Source organism: Pteropus vampyrus, unplaced genomic scaffold, assembly GCF_000151845.1.
Source record: "Pteropus vampyrus isolate Shadow unplaced genomic scaffold, Pvam_2.0 Scaffold11, whole genome shotgun sequence".
Lineage (NCBI taxonomy): Eukaryota > Metazoa > Chordata > Mammalia > Chiroptera > Pteropodidae > Pteropus > Pteropus vampyrus.
The window spans coordinates 4,068,757-4,083,891 of record NW_011888792.1 but is presented as its reverse complement, the minus strand read 5'-3'; the positions used below and the strand labels follow the sequence as shown (position 1 = coordinate 4,083,891).

The 15,135-nt window shown below is 33.0% G+C and overlaps 1 protein-coding gene across 2 annotated transcripts in view; it reads left to right on the top strand.

The window, feature by feature from the left end:
• EDIL3 (EGF like repeats and discoidin domains 3) overlaps positions 1-13,079 on the top strand; it is a 386,832-nt gene extending 373,753 nt beyond the window's left edge. The window contains exon 11 of one of the 2 annotated variants that reach the window (XM_011377761.2): positions 12,061-13,079. In XM_011377761.2, coding sequence (XP_011376063.1) covers positions 12,061-12,210 — 150 coding nt within the window. In that variant the 3' untranslated portion in view covers positions 12,211-13,079. The remainder of the gene's footprint in view (positions 1-12,060) is intronic. The other variant, XM_011377772.1, reaches the window with a different exon arrangement.
• The last annotated feature ends 2,056 nt before the right edge of the window (positions 13,080-15,135 follow it).

Here is a 15,135-nt window from a genome sequence, read left to right as displayed (position 1 = left end):
TCTAAATTTATCAATGGAATTTGATATAAATCAATGTTTTTGAAGCAAATTTAGATTTTAATAAGCTTGTCAATTCTTTTATGAATACCAGAAGTTAAACATGTTATTTTTAAATAAATCTTAAGTTTAAATAATAGATTTAAGTAGTTAAGAACACAGATTAAGTGGAAAAGTACATAAAAGAATGTGAAATTTATAGTCGTTCAATCATGTGTTCTGCAGGCAGTTATTGTCTACTCTATGCCAAAGATGAATGGGGGAAAAAAAAATCTCAATATGACATAGTGGCTCTGAGAACTCCCAATAAAATGAAGAGCTCAAGAAAGATGGAAGAACTTTGTTTTTCAGTCATCTTATTTTAATGAATCGAAATATAACCTACCCAGTGTATTAGCTGATAAGACAGCTCTAGGAAAGAAGTAGCACATAGGTTATGTCCCTTTCATAAAAGTCTGTGATTCTCCAACAGAAAAAGAGAGTTTCCAGTCCTTTTCTACTTCCTTCCCTTTCTCAACATCATTGTGGAAAAAAAAGAAGCAGCGACATAATAATCCTCATTAATAAAGCCTCTATAATCTGTATTAGAGGATATATTCAAATTCAGTAGTAATTACAGATACCACAGGGCATCGTGTCATGCCTGCTCAAGCTGGCACTCTCTTTTAGCTGAAATTAAATTTGAATACTTAAAGCCTGGAAGGTCCAGGTCATCAGTGCTGGCAATGCTGTTCTTTTGAAATTTGATCTGAGTCAGAAACTTAAAGCCAGAAGAATCTCTTTAGAGGTAAATAAATGGAATCCTCAGTGGCGATCAGTGAGGAGGATGCAAGTAGGTGGACAACGAAAGGGGATCAAGGATGGATTCTCTCCATTGGAAACTTATTGTTTTCAAATAAGTCAGGGAGGGCAGGAAAAGAAGCTACTTTTCTGAAAGCAATTTCTAAGAACTAATTGACCTTTCGCAAAACAATTGAATTCAAAAATAGCAAGTGATTTGTGCTCTTACATAGAAGAGATTCATATGTAGGCACAGTAGAGTACTTACTTAGGTATTTGGTGAGTGACTTAATTGGAACTAAGTTAAGGAGACAATGATATTGTTCCAGAGTTCTTTAAAAATATAGACAGTCTTATTTAAATAAACACCATCTGGTAACACTGTTATTTAGAATTTTATCTGCCTTCTTCCTCGTAACAAAGAAAATTGTTCGTATGTTATTTTACATTATATAATATTAAAAATTAGCAATATAAGATATATGGTTAATTTTGGCCAATGAAGCCTTTACATTTCTCGGATGGCATTTGGATTTTTAAGTCTTTATTTAAAAGAAAAATCAGAGTGTTTGTCGAAGGACACACCATCAGGTAGTAGGAATAAAACAAGTAAACATCAAGCACAAAATCCATAAAACTTAACAATTTTGGGGTGGATTGAAGCAAGGAGGAAGAAGAAAATCTCCCTCTAGATATGACTCATATTTAGTGACAGATAACAATGTCCCAGCACAGATGCTATGAAACATCGTTGTCAATAAGTTTATGAGGAACGGAGAAAACAATACAGGGAAATACAATAATGAGGGATGAATATGTTTGTTCTTTGAGTTAATTGTCTTATGTCCCTAAAACTCAGAACTTATTTATTTTCATAAAATTTGATTAACTGCCTAAAATGTGAAAACATGTAATTTTTCTAATTAACAGATGTATTGCATGATCAAAAAAAATGTAGGAAAAACACAAGGAATGTGTTATGTAACAGTGTTATTAAAATAAAATGTTCATAAATTTAAAACTGTTCTTTATTATTACATGCTTATGGCCTTAATTTCCCAATGTTCAAGTGCCAAAAAAACAAAATTTACTAATTTTTGCCTTCCTGATCAGCCATTGATCGTTAGAAGTTAATAAAAATGTCTGCATTCAAAATTCTGAATATCTCACATTTATGATTGACTTACATATCATTAGACACAATTGTATGATGACAGTATTCCTCTATGAAAAAGAATTACTCATTCTTTTATTTAGGTCATGCTTGTATTATTGTGAGGGACAATGAAGTGTTAGCCCAACTATGATCCTATGCATTGATTAAAACTGATAACACATAAAAAATATTGATTGGTGATAAGTCCCCAGTAGAGTGGCCAAGGCCATCAAACTTTAATAAATTGTTTAAAATTCAAGTATGTTATTATTCATCAAATGGCAGTAACGATCCTAATAAAAAGCCAGATTAAGAAAAATTTTTAAATATTTTTATTAGAAAAATTATAGAGTCCTATTCAATGTGAATCTGATAGTTATCATTCCTACTATGAAAATAAGTACTTGATCAGTTTGATCAAGTACTTATTAACTATCAATAGTTAATAAAAGAAGCCATTTTTCATAAGAGTGAAAATAATGTTACTTTTACATAGCAGAATTGCACTTTTATTTTTTTCTTTTTGGTAGTTCACTAATATCTATAAGTAATAGCAAAGTTGGCTTTTCCCTCCTGATAGCAAATATATTTTAATAATCAATGTACCCTCAACTCATTGAAACAAAATTCAAGATTCCGCTCAGACCAAAGCAGAGTTTTACCTGCTCAGGTCAGGGCCAGGATTTCCTATGCTCTTCACTTGAGGTTGCCAGATTTAGCAAATAAAGTACAGGACATCCTATTAAATTTGAATTTCAGATAAACAAGTAATATTTTGGGGGGTATAAGTTTATCCCATATCTTCTATATTACAACCCTGTTAACATTAACAAATTCCCAGATCTTCCAGCTAGTTCAAATGGTCTCCTGAGAATACACAAGAGAGAGGGTAAAGGAGAATGCCTTCCGTCTAGGCCTAAGCAAACACATGCACACACATACCTCCACACTCTGCTTCATCTCTGCGATTCCCTTTTTGCCACCTCACTCATCATTCATCTTCAGGATTATCTTCTGCCACTCCCCAACCTTCTTTTCTCCTCAGCACCAGTTTGGCATAGACATCTGGCTGAAGGCTTACCTCACTGCTGTACTCATGCATATGGCTCTGTGCCAAGTCACTTCTGATCAAGACAGGGTAAAACTCATCAAAGAGACATGGACATTCTGAGAGATGATCACTGGGCTTTGACAGAGAGGCAGGCTATTCTGTACTTTTATAGAAAAAAAAGGAAGACATTTCTGCATTTCTGATGTTAGATTAAAAAGAAAAAAATAGACGGTCTTAGTCTCTGACAACTACTAGTAATATCTCCTGGAGATTTCTTTGAAAAGCAAATGTTTTCCAGTTCTGTTTTTCTCTGCAGGAATATTTCTTATGTCAGTCAAAACCTGAGTGCTAGCAAGCAGATAGTTTAAATATATAGCCACAGTTTAGAATGGCATATTTTATGTTTCATAAATCTTTATAGACAATCATCCTATGTGATATATTTTCTAGAATATTCTTGTTACTTAAGGAGATTTTCATCATAAAAGAAGTTAAATATGGTGTGTCCTACCTACTGACTTTTAGACTGAACACTCTAAATGCCAACAAGTTTGGGAGAAGGAGAAGGAAGATAACAGAGTTAGAGTCTTTTGTTTTAATTTTTCTCTGGGTTGTTTTCCAGGGTCAAAATCTAATAACAAAAGCCATGTGAATTTCTCAGAGAAGCTCTACTGACTTTTTCTAAGAAGCTACCAGGTCTCCAGTTACTTGGTGCCGGGATTACACAGAAAACCATGGAAGGAATGGAAGTGGCTACTCTGTCCCCAGTCCCTTTCCTCTCATATCTGGCTAGGTTGGATCTTTGTAAAACCTTAGCTCAACCTGGTACACTCACAGTGGACTAGGAAATCACAAGAATAATAATCTGCGCCAGCTTGCCAATAATAGAGAAGTTGATATGACTGTGGAGAGTTAGATTCCTTAATTTCATATCTCTTTGGGTCAGTTGAGCTCTTCTACGTATGAGAGGCCAGAATTTAAAAGTCCTCGAAAATACCCCCCAAAATGTGCCATTTCCTCCTCTTTCCCAACATTCCAATCCCCAGAGTATCCAGGAAAGAATAAATTTTAGAAAGATATAACAGCTCTCTTTCCCAGTCAAAAATTATATATCAGCCAATCAGCTTTCACATCGACTACAGGAAAATGATGGAGAATGTTTGACAGTTTGAAAAGTAATGATGGCCCTTTATCTCCAGGGTACAAAAAAAGATAGAATGAGTTTGCATTTTTGGCCATTATTAGAATCTCCCATTGGTGCATTTTGAAGAAAAAAAAATCTAACAGAAAGAACAATACAGTGCAAAATAGTGCTGCAAGAATTCTAAGTGAACGTCAAATTCGTGGTTTAGTAAAAAATTCTTGGGATATAATCAGAGATTTATATATACTTGGAGCATAAAGCAACGCCAGATTAATTCAGTGAAGTGTAACTTCTCCTAAAACCAAAGACCTAGTTTTTTACATAATTACAAAAGAAAGCCAACTTCAGAGCCACACAAAATCTCCTGAGAGCAACAATGGGAGTAGAAATCATTTTCTCAGAGAATCTATATATTCATTTTAATGGTTGAAAATGATTCATGCACTGGTGGATAAAAGATGTGGAACTTGTCCTTATGTTTTTCTTTTCACTCCCTCATCAGACAAAAATGTTCCATAATTGGACCTTTGTAAAGTTATATCTGTGCATAGACAGTTTGAAAGCCTCATATAATTTCATTGAGGGAGCTTGAGAAGCAAAGAAATCTCTGAAGCAATCAAGGTCTAGACTTTTAAAAGGGCTTATGAAACAAAACAACATTTTGAAAGGAACACAGAGAAAAATTGGTATCCAATATGAAATATGGTGCAGAATTACTTATATATGTCACCATGCTCTACAGCTTTCAGAAAACCTGACCGCAGTTTCTCAGAGGGTTTCAAATTAATCCTCAGTAGATGGCCAAAATAATAGTCTCCAAAGAATGTATAAGGCTTTGCAGAAATGATATTAAAAAAAAATACAGAAGAATAAAGATGTCGAATTGTTTTGTTACTGAAATATGAAAGAAAACAAGTAATACTAGTTGTTCAATATATTTATTAAATTTATGTCCATGAGAATAAATATCTTCAGAAAATAAAAATAAGAGCAAGTAAAATAGAGTAGAACCTAAGAGTAGAGGATTTAAAAAAGTGTACTCTAGGGCCACAATAAATAAATTTCAATCGGTTGTCATGTCAAGATTTATTCAAAGAAGCAAAAAAGATTAAGTTAACAATTGATTTTTGTTACAGGCCTGGCACATGATGTTAAGGAAGTTTTTTTGACACAATTCTTTCAGATATCAAGGTCCCTTTTCAGACTAATCAATGTTACAAATATTAATAAATCCTCTGTGAAACTTCTTACCCTTCAACATCAATTGCTCATTACAAAATTTGGGAGTTCCCAGATCTACCCTCTTGCAAAATTTGGGAGTTCTCTGATTCATCCTCACTTCTGACACCAATTGCAAGTTCAGAGGTACCTGAGACCAGGTCAGGTTTGATAATTCACTAGATGGACCCACAGAACTCGTTTAAAACTATTATGCTCAACAGTTGCAGTTTAGACAGTGAAAGGATTCAGATAAAATTTAGCTTAGAGAATAACCATATGGAGCAGAGTTCAGAAGAGTTCCAGGCATGAGTTTTTAGTTGTTCTCTCTCAGTGGAGTCTTAGACAGTGCTAACCTGTCTCAGCAATGATGTATGGCAATACACAAGAATTATGGTCCACCAGAGACACTCACCTCAGTCTTGATGTTCAGAGTTTTTATTGAAGCTCAATCACGTAGACATGGTTGAACATCTGCATGGTTGACCTTAGTTTCCGGTCTTTCTAACAGTCAAGTTGACCAAAGCCCCGACCATAAATCACACTGTTACATAGACTGATGTATCCCAATGCCCCCTACATAAACAAAGACATTGTTATCATACAGGATTTTCCAAGGGATTGGAGATTATCTCACAGGAGCATAGGACAAAGGTCAGACTTCCCTTTGGGTAAGGTTAGTTTTTTCCTGCACATTCATATTACACAAAATTGTATGAACTGTACATTGCCCACTGGAATGACATGTATCTGCAGATACTATGACTAAATTAGATTTGACATATCCTGAACTATGCAGAAATGTTCACCTGCTAACAAACTGTTTCAGTTGGCTATGGCCTTCCTTCATCAGCACCTTTGGAGGGCAATAGTTTTACTCAAGATACTTTGGGTTGGCAGACACTGTGACAGCTCCCTGCTCCTCTCTGCTATGGAGAACTTTTGCTGCAGCATTGTTGAGATGTCCTATAGTGATGGCTCACCCCCCCGACCCGAATTCATTCTTCTGCAGACTGATGATCAACGTAGACTCTTGTTAACACAATCTACTATCTCTAACAAAGCCTTGGGGTTTTATTTAGTTTAATTTGCTCTACCTCTTAGAATATGATTCTTGATATGCATTATTTTCCAAGCAACATTTCCTAGAATATTAGAATTTACCTAGAAACTGGTTTCTTGTTTCCTTATTACATCTGAAAGAATGTACTTATGTTTAGACTAATGTTGTTACAGAGTTTCATTGGTTCAGTGGAATTGATTGTAGAGAAAGCCATCAAGGAAGATATACCAGCCATTCAATCATGAAATGGTTTCAGGATTCTGGTAAATTTTCCTAGAAAATTGAATTCAATGAATAATAGCTAGAGTCTATGTCAGCTCAAAGAATCAAAATTTGATTTCGAATTTTCTATATCCAATCACAAACAGGTTTCACATATGCAAAACTGCCAATAAGAATTTTTTTTTAATGTGCTATAGATGTATACTATGTCACATTATATTTACTAACTAAAACTTTTTAAAAAACAGTTTTCTATATATTTTAAGACAATCATTTTCATCTTACTTTTTTAATGAAAAGTTTTGATTTTTGAATGCTCCAATGTAGGGCAAAGTAGGATATAAATTGCAGTTTAGCCTAAATATATTGATAATGTAGTCATAGAATCAGAAACAACCAAAGTCTCTCTTATAAGTCCTATTCAAATGGATAAATAGTATGTTTAACATCACCGATGCATACTAATTCTATGAAAATTTGTATAAGGCTTTAAATTACTTAAAGCATTGATTCAAGTTGTAACTCTGAAATATTTGACAGTACAAAAAAAATTAAGTAATGTTGATACTAAGTATATAAAAATGAGTTTTATGATGCTGAACCATAAACTAATAAGTCCTTTATGTCACCCACAAAAATCACATTTTATGCTCACATAATGTATAAATGGTTACTTTATGAAATAGATACTTAAACCCTAATGTCTACTAAATTTCCACCACTTTTTAAATAGATCATAATTTTAACCAGGAATAGCTATTTTTAAAATGTCGTGAATTTTATGAAATGAAATGAAATTGGGATAAATATAAATTTCTACATCTACTATAAATCTAATTTACAAGTAAAAAATTGAGAAAACCTTGGCTTAAGTGAAATTTTATGAAAAAGTTTAGAGTTTACTTGACCATAAATCAATCAACTATGACCCATAATGTAATAGAATCCTTTTAAATCTTAGACGGCAGTGGTAGAAGTATTGCATCTACAACAAAGGTTCACTCTTTCGAGCTACTCAGATAATAACTACATGCTGTGCCCAAACAAATACCACACTTTAATCAAGTCACAATTAAACTAGACAGTAGCCAATAGAATGCAACCAAGATGAGAAGTTTGAAAATCACCTTACATGAGGAATTTTTTAAGGAACCATGAACTTTTAGCCTAGCACTGAATTTGTGTTTGAAATGTTTGTGTTAGTTATTGTTAAATATGTCAAAAGTATAGTATCATTTTTTTTTTTTTTGGACAGCTAGACTTAAATGCTCTTTGAGAATAAAACACTAGGATCAACATATGGAACTTGGAAAGAGGTATATTTCATCCTAATAAAAAAGCAGACTTTCAAAGTATCTAAATATATATCTGCCCTATTATATCGAGGCTTATTGTGAATAGGCTGAAAGTTCATGTCAGAAATTTTAGAAGTTGATGCTAGCAGATCTCTGCCCACTCTTCCAAGTCTCAGATTCTTCCATTGTATGAGTAGAATTAGATAAAAACAGGATTTGTCAGGAATCAAAGCTAGAAAAGACTGTTCTTTTCTAACTTCTTTATAAGCACTCTGGATGGGAGGATAAATAATTGAAATCATATATGCTAAATAAATAATTTCTAGCTTTACACCCCACAGTTCCCCACAACACACACACACACTCACACACATGCTGCCCTACGGAAATGGATTTTTATCTTTATCTTTTATCTCTCAGGACGTTAGATCAGTATACAGGTATAGTCAATAAAGCCAACAGTATATTTGAAAATAGAGAAAATATGAAAAAGCTTTATTCAACCTTTTTATTTACACAGTATTTGGAATCCCATATATGATACTAGTTTCTACATATCAGAAGAGAAATAATGAAATCTAGAAGGGGGTGGCCAAAAGGACGTAGGGATGAACTGATGGTTACTTGAGACTTTCTTAAAATACTAACCCGTTAGTTTTGCAGAGCTCAGAGAGGCTATATTAAAAAAAAAAAAAAAAACGCTTAAAACTACTCCCTATTTAGATGATGTGAACATAAATTCCAAAAGGTTAGAAAAATGGGAATTGCTTCAAAACTTTTAATGAGTTTAGGACAAATAAAAAGAATTCCATCTTCAATTAGCAAATAACTTGCTCATTAAGTAGTATAAACAAAAATTTCCAAAGGACTTATCAATATTTGTGAAAGGCAGAGTCATAGTATATGATTGCTAAGAGAAGCTGAGATATTCCCAGCTCTCTGATTAAGTCATGGAGGATAATGTTGCCTTCTTCCATGATCCTTGGCACCCCCTACTGATGAGGACTCTGGCCTAAATAGGCCATTGTCTCTAACAAAGAATAACAAGTCACATCTTACAAAAGATGTTAGATGTTGCTGGAAGCAACATTTAATTGTTTTATTTTATCTGATAGTTTCTTTGTGTTGAGATTTGAATCCTCACTTGAATCTGATTTGAATTTTAACTAATATCACAGAAGAGTTGACAAAAAATAATCCAAGATCTCAGCCACGTTGAGGCAGATGCATTTTCTCTTTATCTTCTCCTAGATTTTAATTGTGGAAGCCTCTCCAAAGTACCTGGAGTGCCTTTTTTTCAAGGCCCCATATGTTGGGAAAAGCCTGAGAGACCCCTAAGCATATCAAGTTCGAGTACATCAGCAAACTTGTCATCAGCTAATTAAGTCTCTTGAAACTGAAACTTGTGCATACTCTTTTTTAAAAACTTCTAAATCAAAATCTCTTTCTCACATATAATGATTTCCTTTCTACATGGAGATTTAATGTTCTCCATCAGGCTGTTCAGACTTTGATTTCAATCAAGGTGCTTTAAAGGTGCTTAAATCTTTAAAGTGTGTATATGAAAACACTCTCCTAGAATTCTTACAGATTTTAGAACGTTAACTAAAAATGCTGAGTTTGCATTTCTTTGCCAGGTAAAATATTGAAATAGCATTCTTAAGCAGGATCTTCCTAGTGCTAGAGACAAGAAAACAGCATATGTGCCACATGTTTGCACAGCAAGTACAAGATGTCCTACTCGAATTTGCAAATGTGTGCTTTGTGTTCTGTGCCGTGTCATTATTGGGGGACTTCTGAAAGTAAAAGTATATTCTCAGTACTTTTAGATTGTGGTTTGAACAAAAGTGTCAGATTTGGGCTGTTTTTCTGCAGATATTTTTGTTTTTTAAATCATCCTGTTGATGAAACTTCATTTAAACTTCATTTAATTTTTTAATGAATATTCAAATATTTATGACTTTTATACATTAAATAAGAAATGTCCTAGCTGTTTTCAATTTTAGAGCTGATGTAGTTTCTCTATGTGTGTATTTTCCATTATAAAGTGATAAATATAGCTAATAATTCGACTACTGCTTCACGGGTTGATAGTTCCTCATGGAAACATGTACTGAAGACCAGCAAATTGAAAGAAAATTTTCTTCCTGTATTTCCTTCCCAACGAGTAGTGTAACACTGTATTTTGCACTGTCATAGATCTTGCAATGAAAGTTAATGAATTTAAAATCTATTATTCCAAAGATACACATTAAATTCTCTAGCAGGGCTATGAAATTGGATTTTAGATTCTATATTAAATTGTAGCACCACAGTCTCAGTGAAGCATTTGAATTCAATATCATATGTCAGAGGGAATGTCAGGAAAACATTGAATGTACTCTCCTATTTTCTGCACTGCAATGACAACCTCTCTCGAGATTTTGCTGAGTGTTTGTGTGGTACGTACTATACATGTGAGCTTTCGCTAACAGAGACGCTGTTATTTGGTAACACGCTTCAATTTAAAATTAGTTCCTCCTTGGCCAGTGCAAGCCAGAATATTACTGAGGATAAAATTTCTATTAAATGCCTGTAGATTCAGATATGCCTGAATAATGAATTCTAGACTTGACATAGTTCAGTATTCTCTTCTTCAGCAAATATTTATTCAAAAATAGCCTTTGAGGTGTATTTGGTGTCAAGTTGAAAAATCATTCCCCCACTAGATGGGAATGGCACTTTACGTGCACCCTCATAATCTTTCCCTGAAACCAGCAGAAAGATTAGGCCATCTTGTCTGTTGCCTCTATTGATCAGTGTCACACTCTCCAATGCTTTAGAGAACATCTTTATTTTTCTCTTTCCAGGGAACTTTTGGGATCATGTGGGACTGAACCGACTTGTTCTAGAAGGCTGTTTTAAAAATATTCCCTTTAATTTCAGAATGTTCGAGGATGAAGGTTAAATATTCTGTCATGGAATGATAGGGAATTTTATTTTCATGTCCCCCTTTGGCCATATAGTCATGTTTTAATCTTGAGCAAGAAAGAAAATTATCTTTCAATTATAAGATGCCTCATAAAGTGAAAAGGGAAAACCTTGAAGAGATTTTCACTATCTTAACTGAGCTAAAACAAATATATAAATGTAAAATAGTTAGAAATAAGTTCTATAGGTTAAAAAAAAACTGCAAAATCTTTAAAACTAAATATTACAAATACATGAATTTCTCCAAAAGTAATTTATAATTTAATGGTATTCTTATAAAGATTTGTGTGTGGATTTTTTTCCTGAAACAGGCATTTCTCAAAGTTATAAAAGATCTCTTAGGAGAAAAATGCCCAAAAAAGGTTTGAAACAAAAGAAGAATGGAGGACAGTCATGCAATGCCAGTATATCAGTATGTCAGATCACAGCAGTATTGTAAAGCTAAAAAAAAAAAAAAGAAGAATGTGGTTTAAAAACAGCATTGATTAGGTTGTATCTCTTGGAAATGGATTAATTTTGTTCTCTATGTGAGAACTGTCCAAAAAGACACTGTGATAGAGACTGTTGGGCTCACCAAACAGCCATGTGATCCTTTCCATATCTCGTCTCTTTTTCAGGTGAGCCGAGGTCATGTAATCAGTTAAGGTCAATGAGATGTATCTAGAAATGATGTAAGCTGCTTCCATACCTTGTTCTTTTAAACATCCCGCAATATCTAACAACTTTCTCTCCTTGTCCCTTGTGAATGTGAAGGCCACATGTTTCAGACGATGGCTGTAATTGCCAGCATCCTGGATCTCTGCGTCACTTCTTAGAAGAGTGTACCTTCGACAAGCTACCTAACCAACATCAGCCTGTGACAAAAGCAAAAAATAGATATCTTTATTTTGCATTAAAAAGAACACCTGATAGGCAGATAAAAATGATAGATCTATATGTTTCTGCCGCAGACAACAAATTTTCATCTTACTTAACTTTACAAATTAAAATTAATTGTAATTTAATTTTTAAATGTTCGGTAAAAAGCTGCGATGTATTTTTAAAAACATGACGTTAGTTACACTCTCACATTTGGGGGAAAATGCTCCAAACAAAAAAATATTAAAAATAATTCTCAAGAAGAATAAAGCTACATGATTGACATCCTTTGCTCTCCTTTACTAGGTTTTCCAGGGCAATTTTGACAATGACACTCACCGAAAAAACGTCATCGACCCTCCCATCTATGCACGGTACATAAGAATTCTTCCTTGGTCCTGGTATGGAAGGATTACACTGAGGTCTGAGCTTCTGGGCTGCACAGAAGAGGAGTGAGGACACCCCACACCCCACAACCTTCCTCTCTATTTTCCTTCTCTCTATCTCTATGGAATGAACTGTGCAAAATCTGTAGGAAACTGAATGGGGTTTTTCATGAAAAAGTGCTCAAATTATGGTAGGCCACTAATTGTCTCTTTAAGGGGGTCTAAGCCTGCCTTTTCAATGGTTTGATTTAATTTTTATCATTTAAATTTCTTAAGCAACATCACATTAACTGCTAATTACTTTTCTCATGGTTTTCTCAATTATTCACACTGGTTGAAACATATTAGGGAAAGTAAGAAAGTAGCACTCTTTTGATAGCAAGGGTAAAACAAAATCTCATAGTCATCAAATACAAGTGAGAGTTGACAGAGCTTTTATAATCAATATTCAACTAATTCTTATACAAGGAATACTGCAATGTTAGCAATAAGTTTTTTTTTTTTTTCTGTAACGAGTCTACATTATCCTAATTGTTTCCCTGTGCCTACCAAACATTGTCAGTGTTTATAACAGAATTTTGAAGAATCTGTAACATGCAGTACTATTTGATATTGTAATTCTCATTTTACTTTTATTATTTCTAATCAGAGATTATGTGATCTTCTTTTCTCTTTATTCTATTTTATATTACTTATATTGTATATTGCTTGAATAAGTTCATATTTTTTCAATTGATTTTTTCCTATATTTGCCTAAAAGTAGTATCATGTTTGTTTATATGTATGGAACATGATTAAAAATCAGTAGATTGATCACAGTATCAGTAGATTTAATCTGTAATTATTTTTTGAAGGAAGCTATAACCATGTAATTTACAAATACTTCCTTTATAAAGAACCCATACTACCATTTTGCTAAATAAACATAACAAAATTGCATTATGCTTCTTTAAATGAAAATTTCAATCTTTGTTTTGATGGTATTTACATAGCCTTATCTTTGCTTTAACATAATAGAAAGATGAATTCTTTGTTTGTCTATTTAAAAATTTTTAACTAACAAATATCAACATAGAACTGCATAGCTTGGCCAAGCATACTCATTATTTCTTTGTTCATCTCTGCATTTCCTGTGAAACTAGAATTTTCTTAGGATTTGAAACTGGTGGCGGTTTCCCAGGGAAGCACATTGTGTAGTTATTTATAAGAAGAAAAATATGTACTAATTACAAACTAGTAAATAATTTCAAGATGAAAATTGATTTTTATTTATTTTGCTTCAAAGGTCCTGATAAAATAAGCAATTTTCATAATAATTTGTTATTGATAATGGAGGTTTCATTGACATGTTTCTCAAATTAAAGCTCACACTGCCTCCATAAAGTCCTCAACATCTAATTTGTAAGCTTTGCAATGATTTATTTTATAAGGCTTAGACACAGAATTAGTGGAGTTAAATTAAGAGTCCTGGAAAAGGAAGTATGCTATGTGGACGCAATGCTGAGGTCCTGTGCAACACTGCTAAGCTTTTTTCTTGTATTATTTGTGCTGCATAACAAAAGCCACTAGACTGTTACTGTCTTGTCTGTCTATGTGTTATTAGCATTTCTTAATGATGTATATATGGAATGGTCTTCAATTATAGTGAAGAATTTAAAGAGAAAGTCAATCATAATGGTGATTTTAATAAGAGCAAAATTAGGACTGGCTGGCCGCAAATTTGCCCTATGCCCACGTGCTTTCTACTTCAGGCTCTTAATATGAAATTATTGATTTAAAGTATCTGAAATGGTGATCAGTTTCCAACATCTTTCAAAAACAAAATTGCCATGTCCTCAATATTGCCTTTTTTAGATAACTTTAAAATTAGGAATTTAAATAGCAAATTTTTTAATTTGCTAAATTTTAAGGTAATGTTACAAATAATTGCTTAGGTCCAAAAATATGCACACACTTACTGTCTAGCCAGTAGCCCCTATTTCTTTAAAGATTAATGTCCTACTAAATTTCTAGCCATTTTCTTTGTAAATAACATACAATTCTTCATTCTTAACAGAGTACGTTTTTTAAATTTTGAGTAATTTGTAATGATTTACTTTTTTGAAATTATTCATGGCTTCTTATGATGCTTTGAATTGTATTCTATTGATAGTTTTTTAAACAAATATTTTAAAAAGGAGTTTGTTAAAATTATATTTGTTACCTTTCAAAAATACATTGAAATGGATTTCTCATGCATATGCATTTTCTCTTTGCTCTAGATGCTCTTCACCATCATGACACGATGAACGGAATATCATTTTGTCCCATGGTGCCCAAAATTCATGACATTAAAGGGATAGCCACATGTGAAATGTTAATAATTATTTCAAAGTAGCATGTAGCTTTCGTGTCACTGGTATCAGCGACATCAAAGTTAAGCAAATTTATTCTATTTAAATTCGCACTACAACAAGTAAAATCTCATAAGCAGAACACAGAAGAATCACCTACTCTTCATCATATTGAGTAACTATGTTATAGTTAATTTTATAATCTATGAAACTAAAAATTTTAATATCTCCATTTTATCTATTTCTTATTAAAAAATCATAGTCACTGATTCTTATTTTAGGGTTGACTTTCTCTTTCTGAAGACTTCATAAAGATAGGTGTGAATTTTGAAGACTTAGGGTACTAATGATAGTATCTTTGCCAGTCAACAAATTATGAAATATTATACTGCTGACATCTGATGTGTCAGTGAGTATAGAAATAGCTAAAACACAAATAACCTTTGCAAATTTTCAAGCTGTGTAATATTCCAATGTTGGGTTTTTTTTCTTTGTATATATACTTAAATCATGTAGGATGTTGTAAAATCAGTATGACCTTGTCTAGTCTTCAAACAAAATAAAACTTTTGAAAATCCGGGTTACTTTTGAAGCAGTTGTAATTAAACACATTTGTAAGAATACACAAATTTTCTGAATGTGAATGCCCACTAATCTTTAAC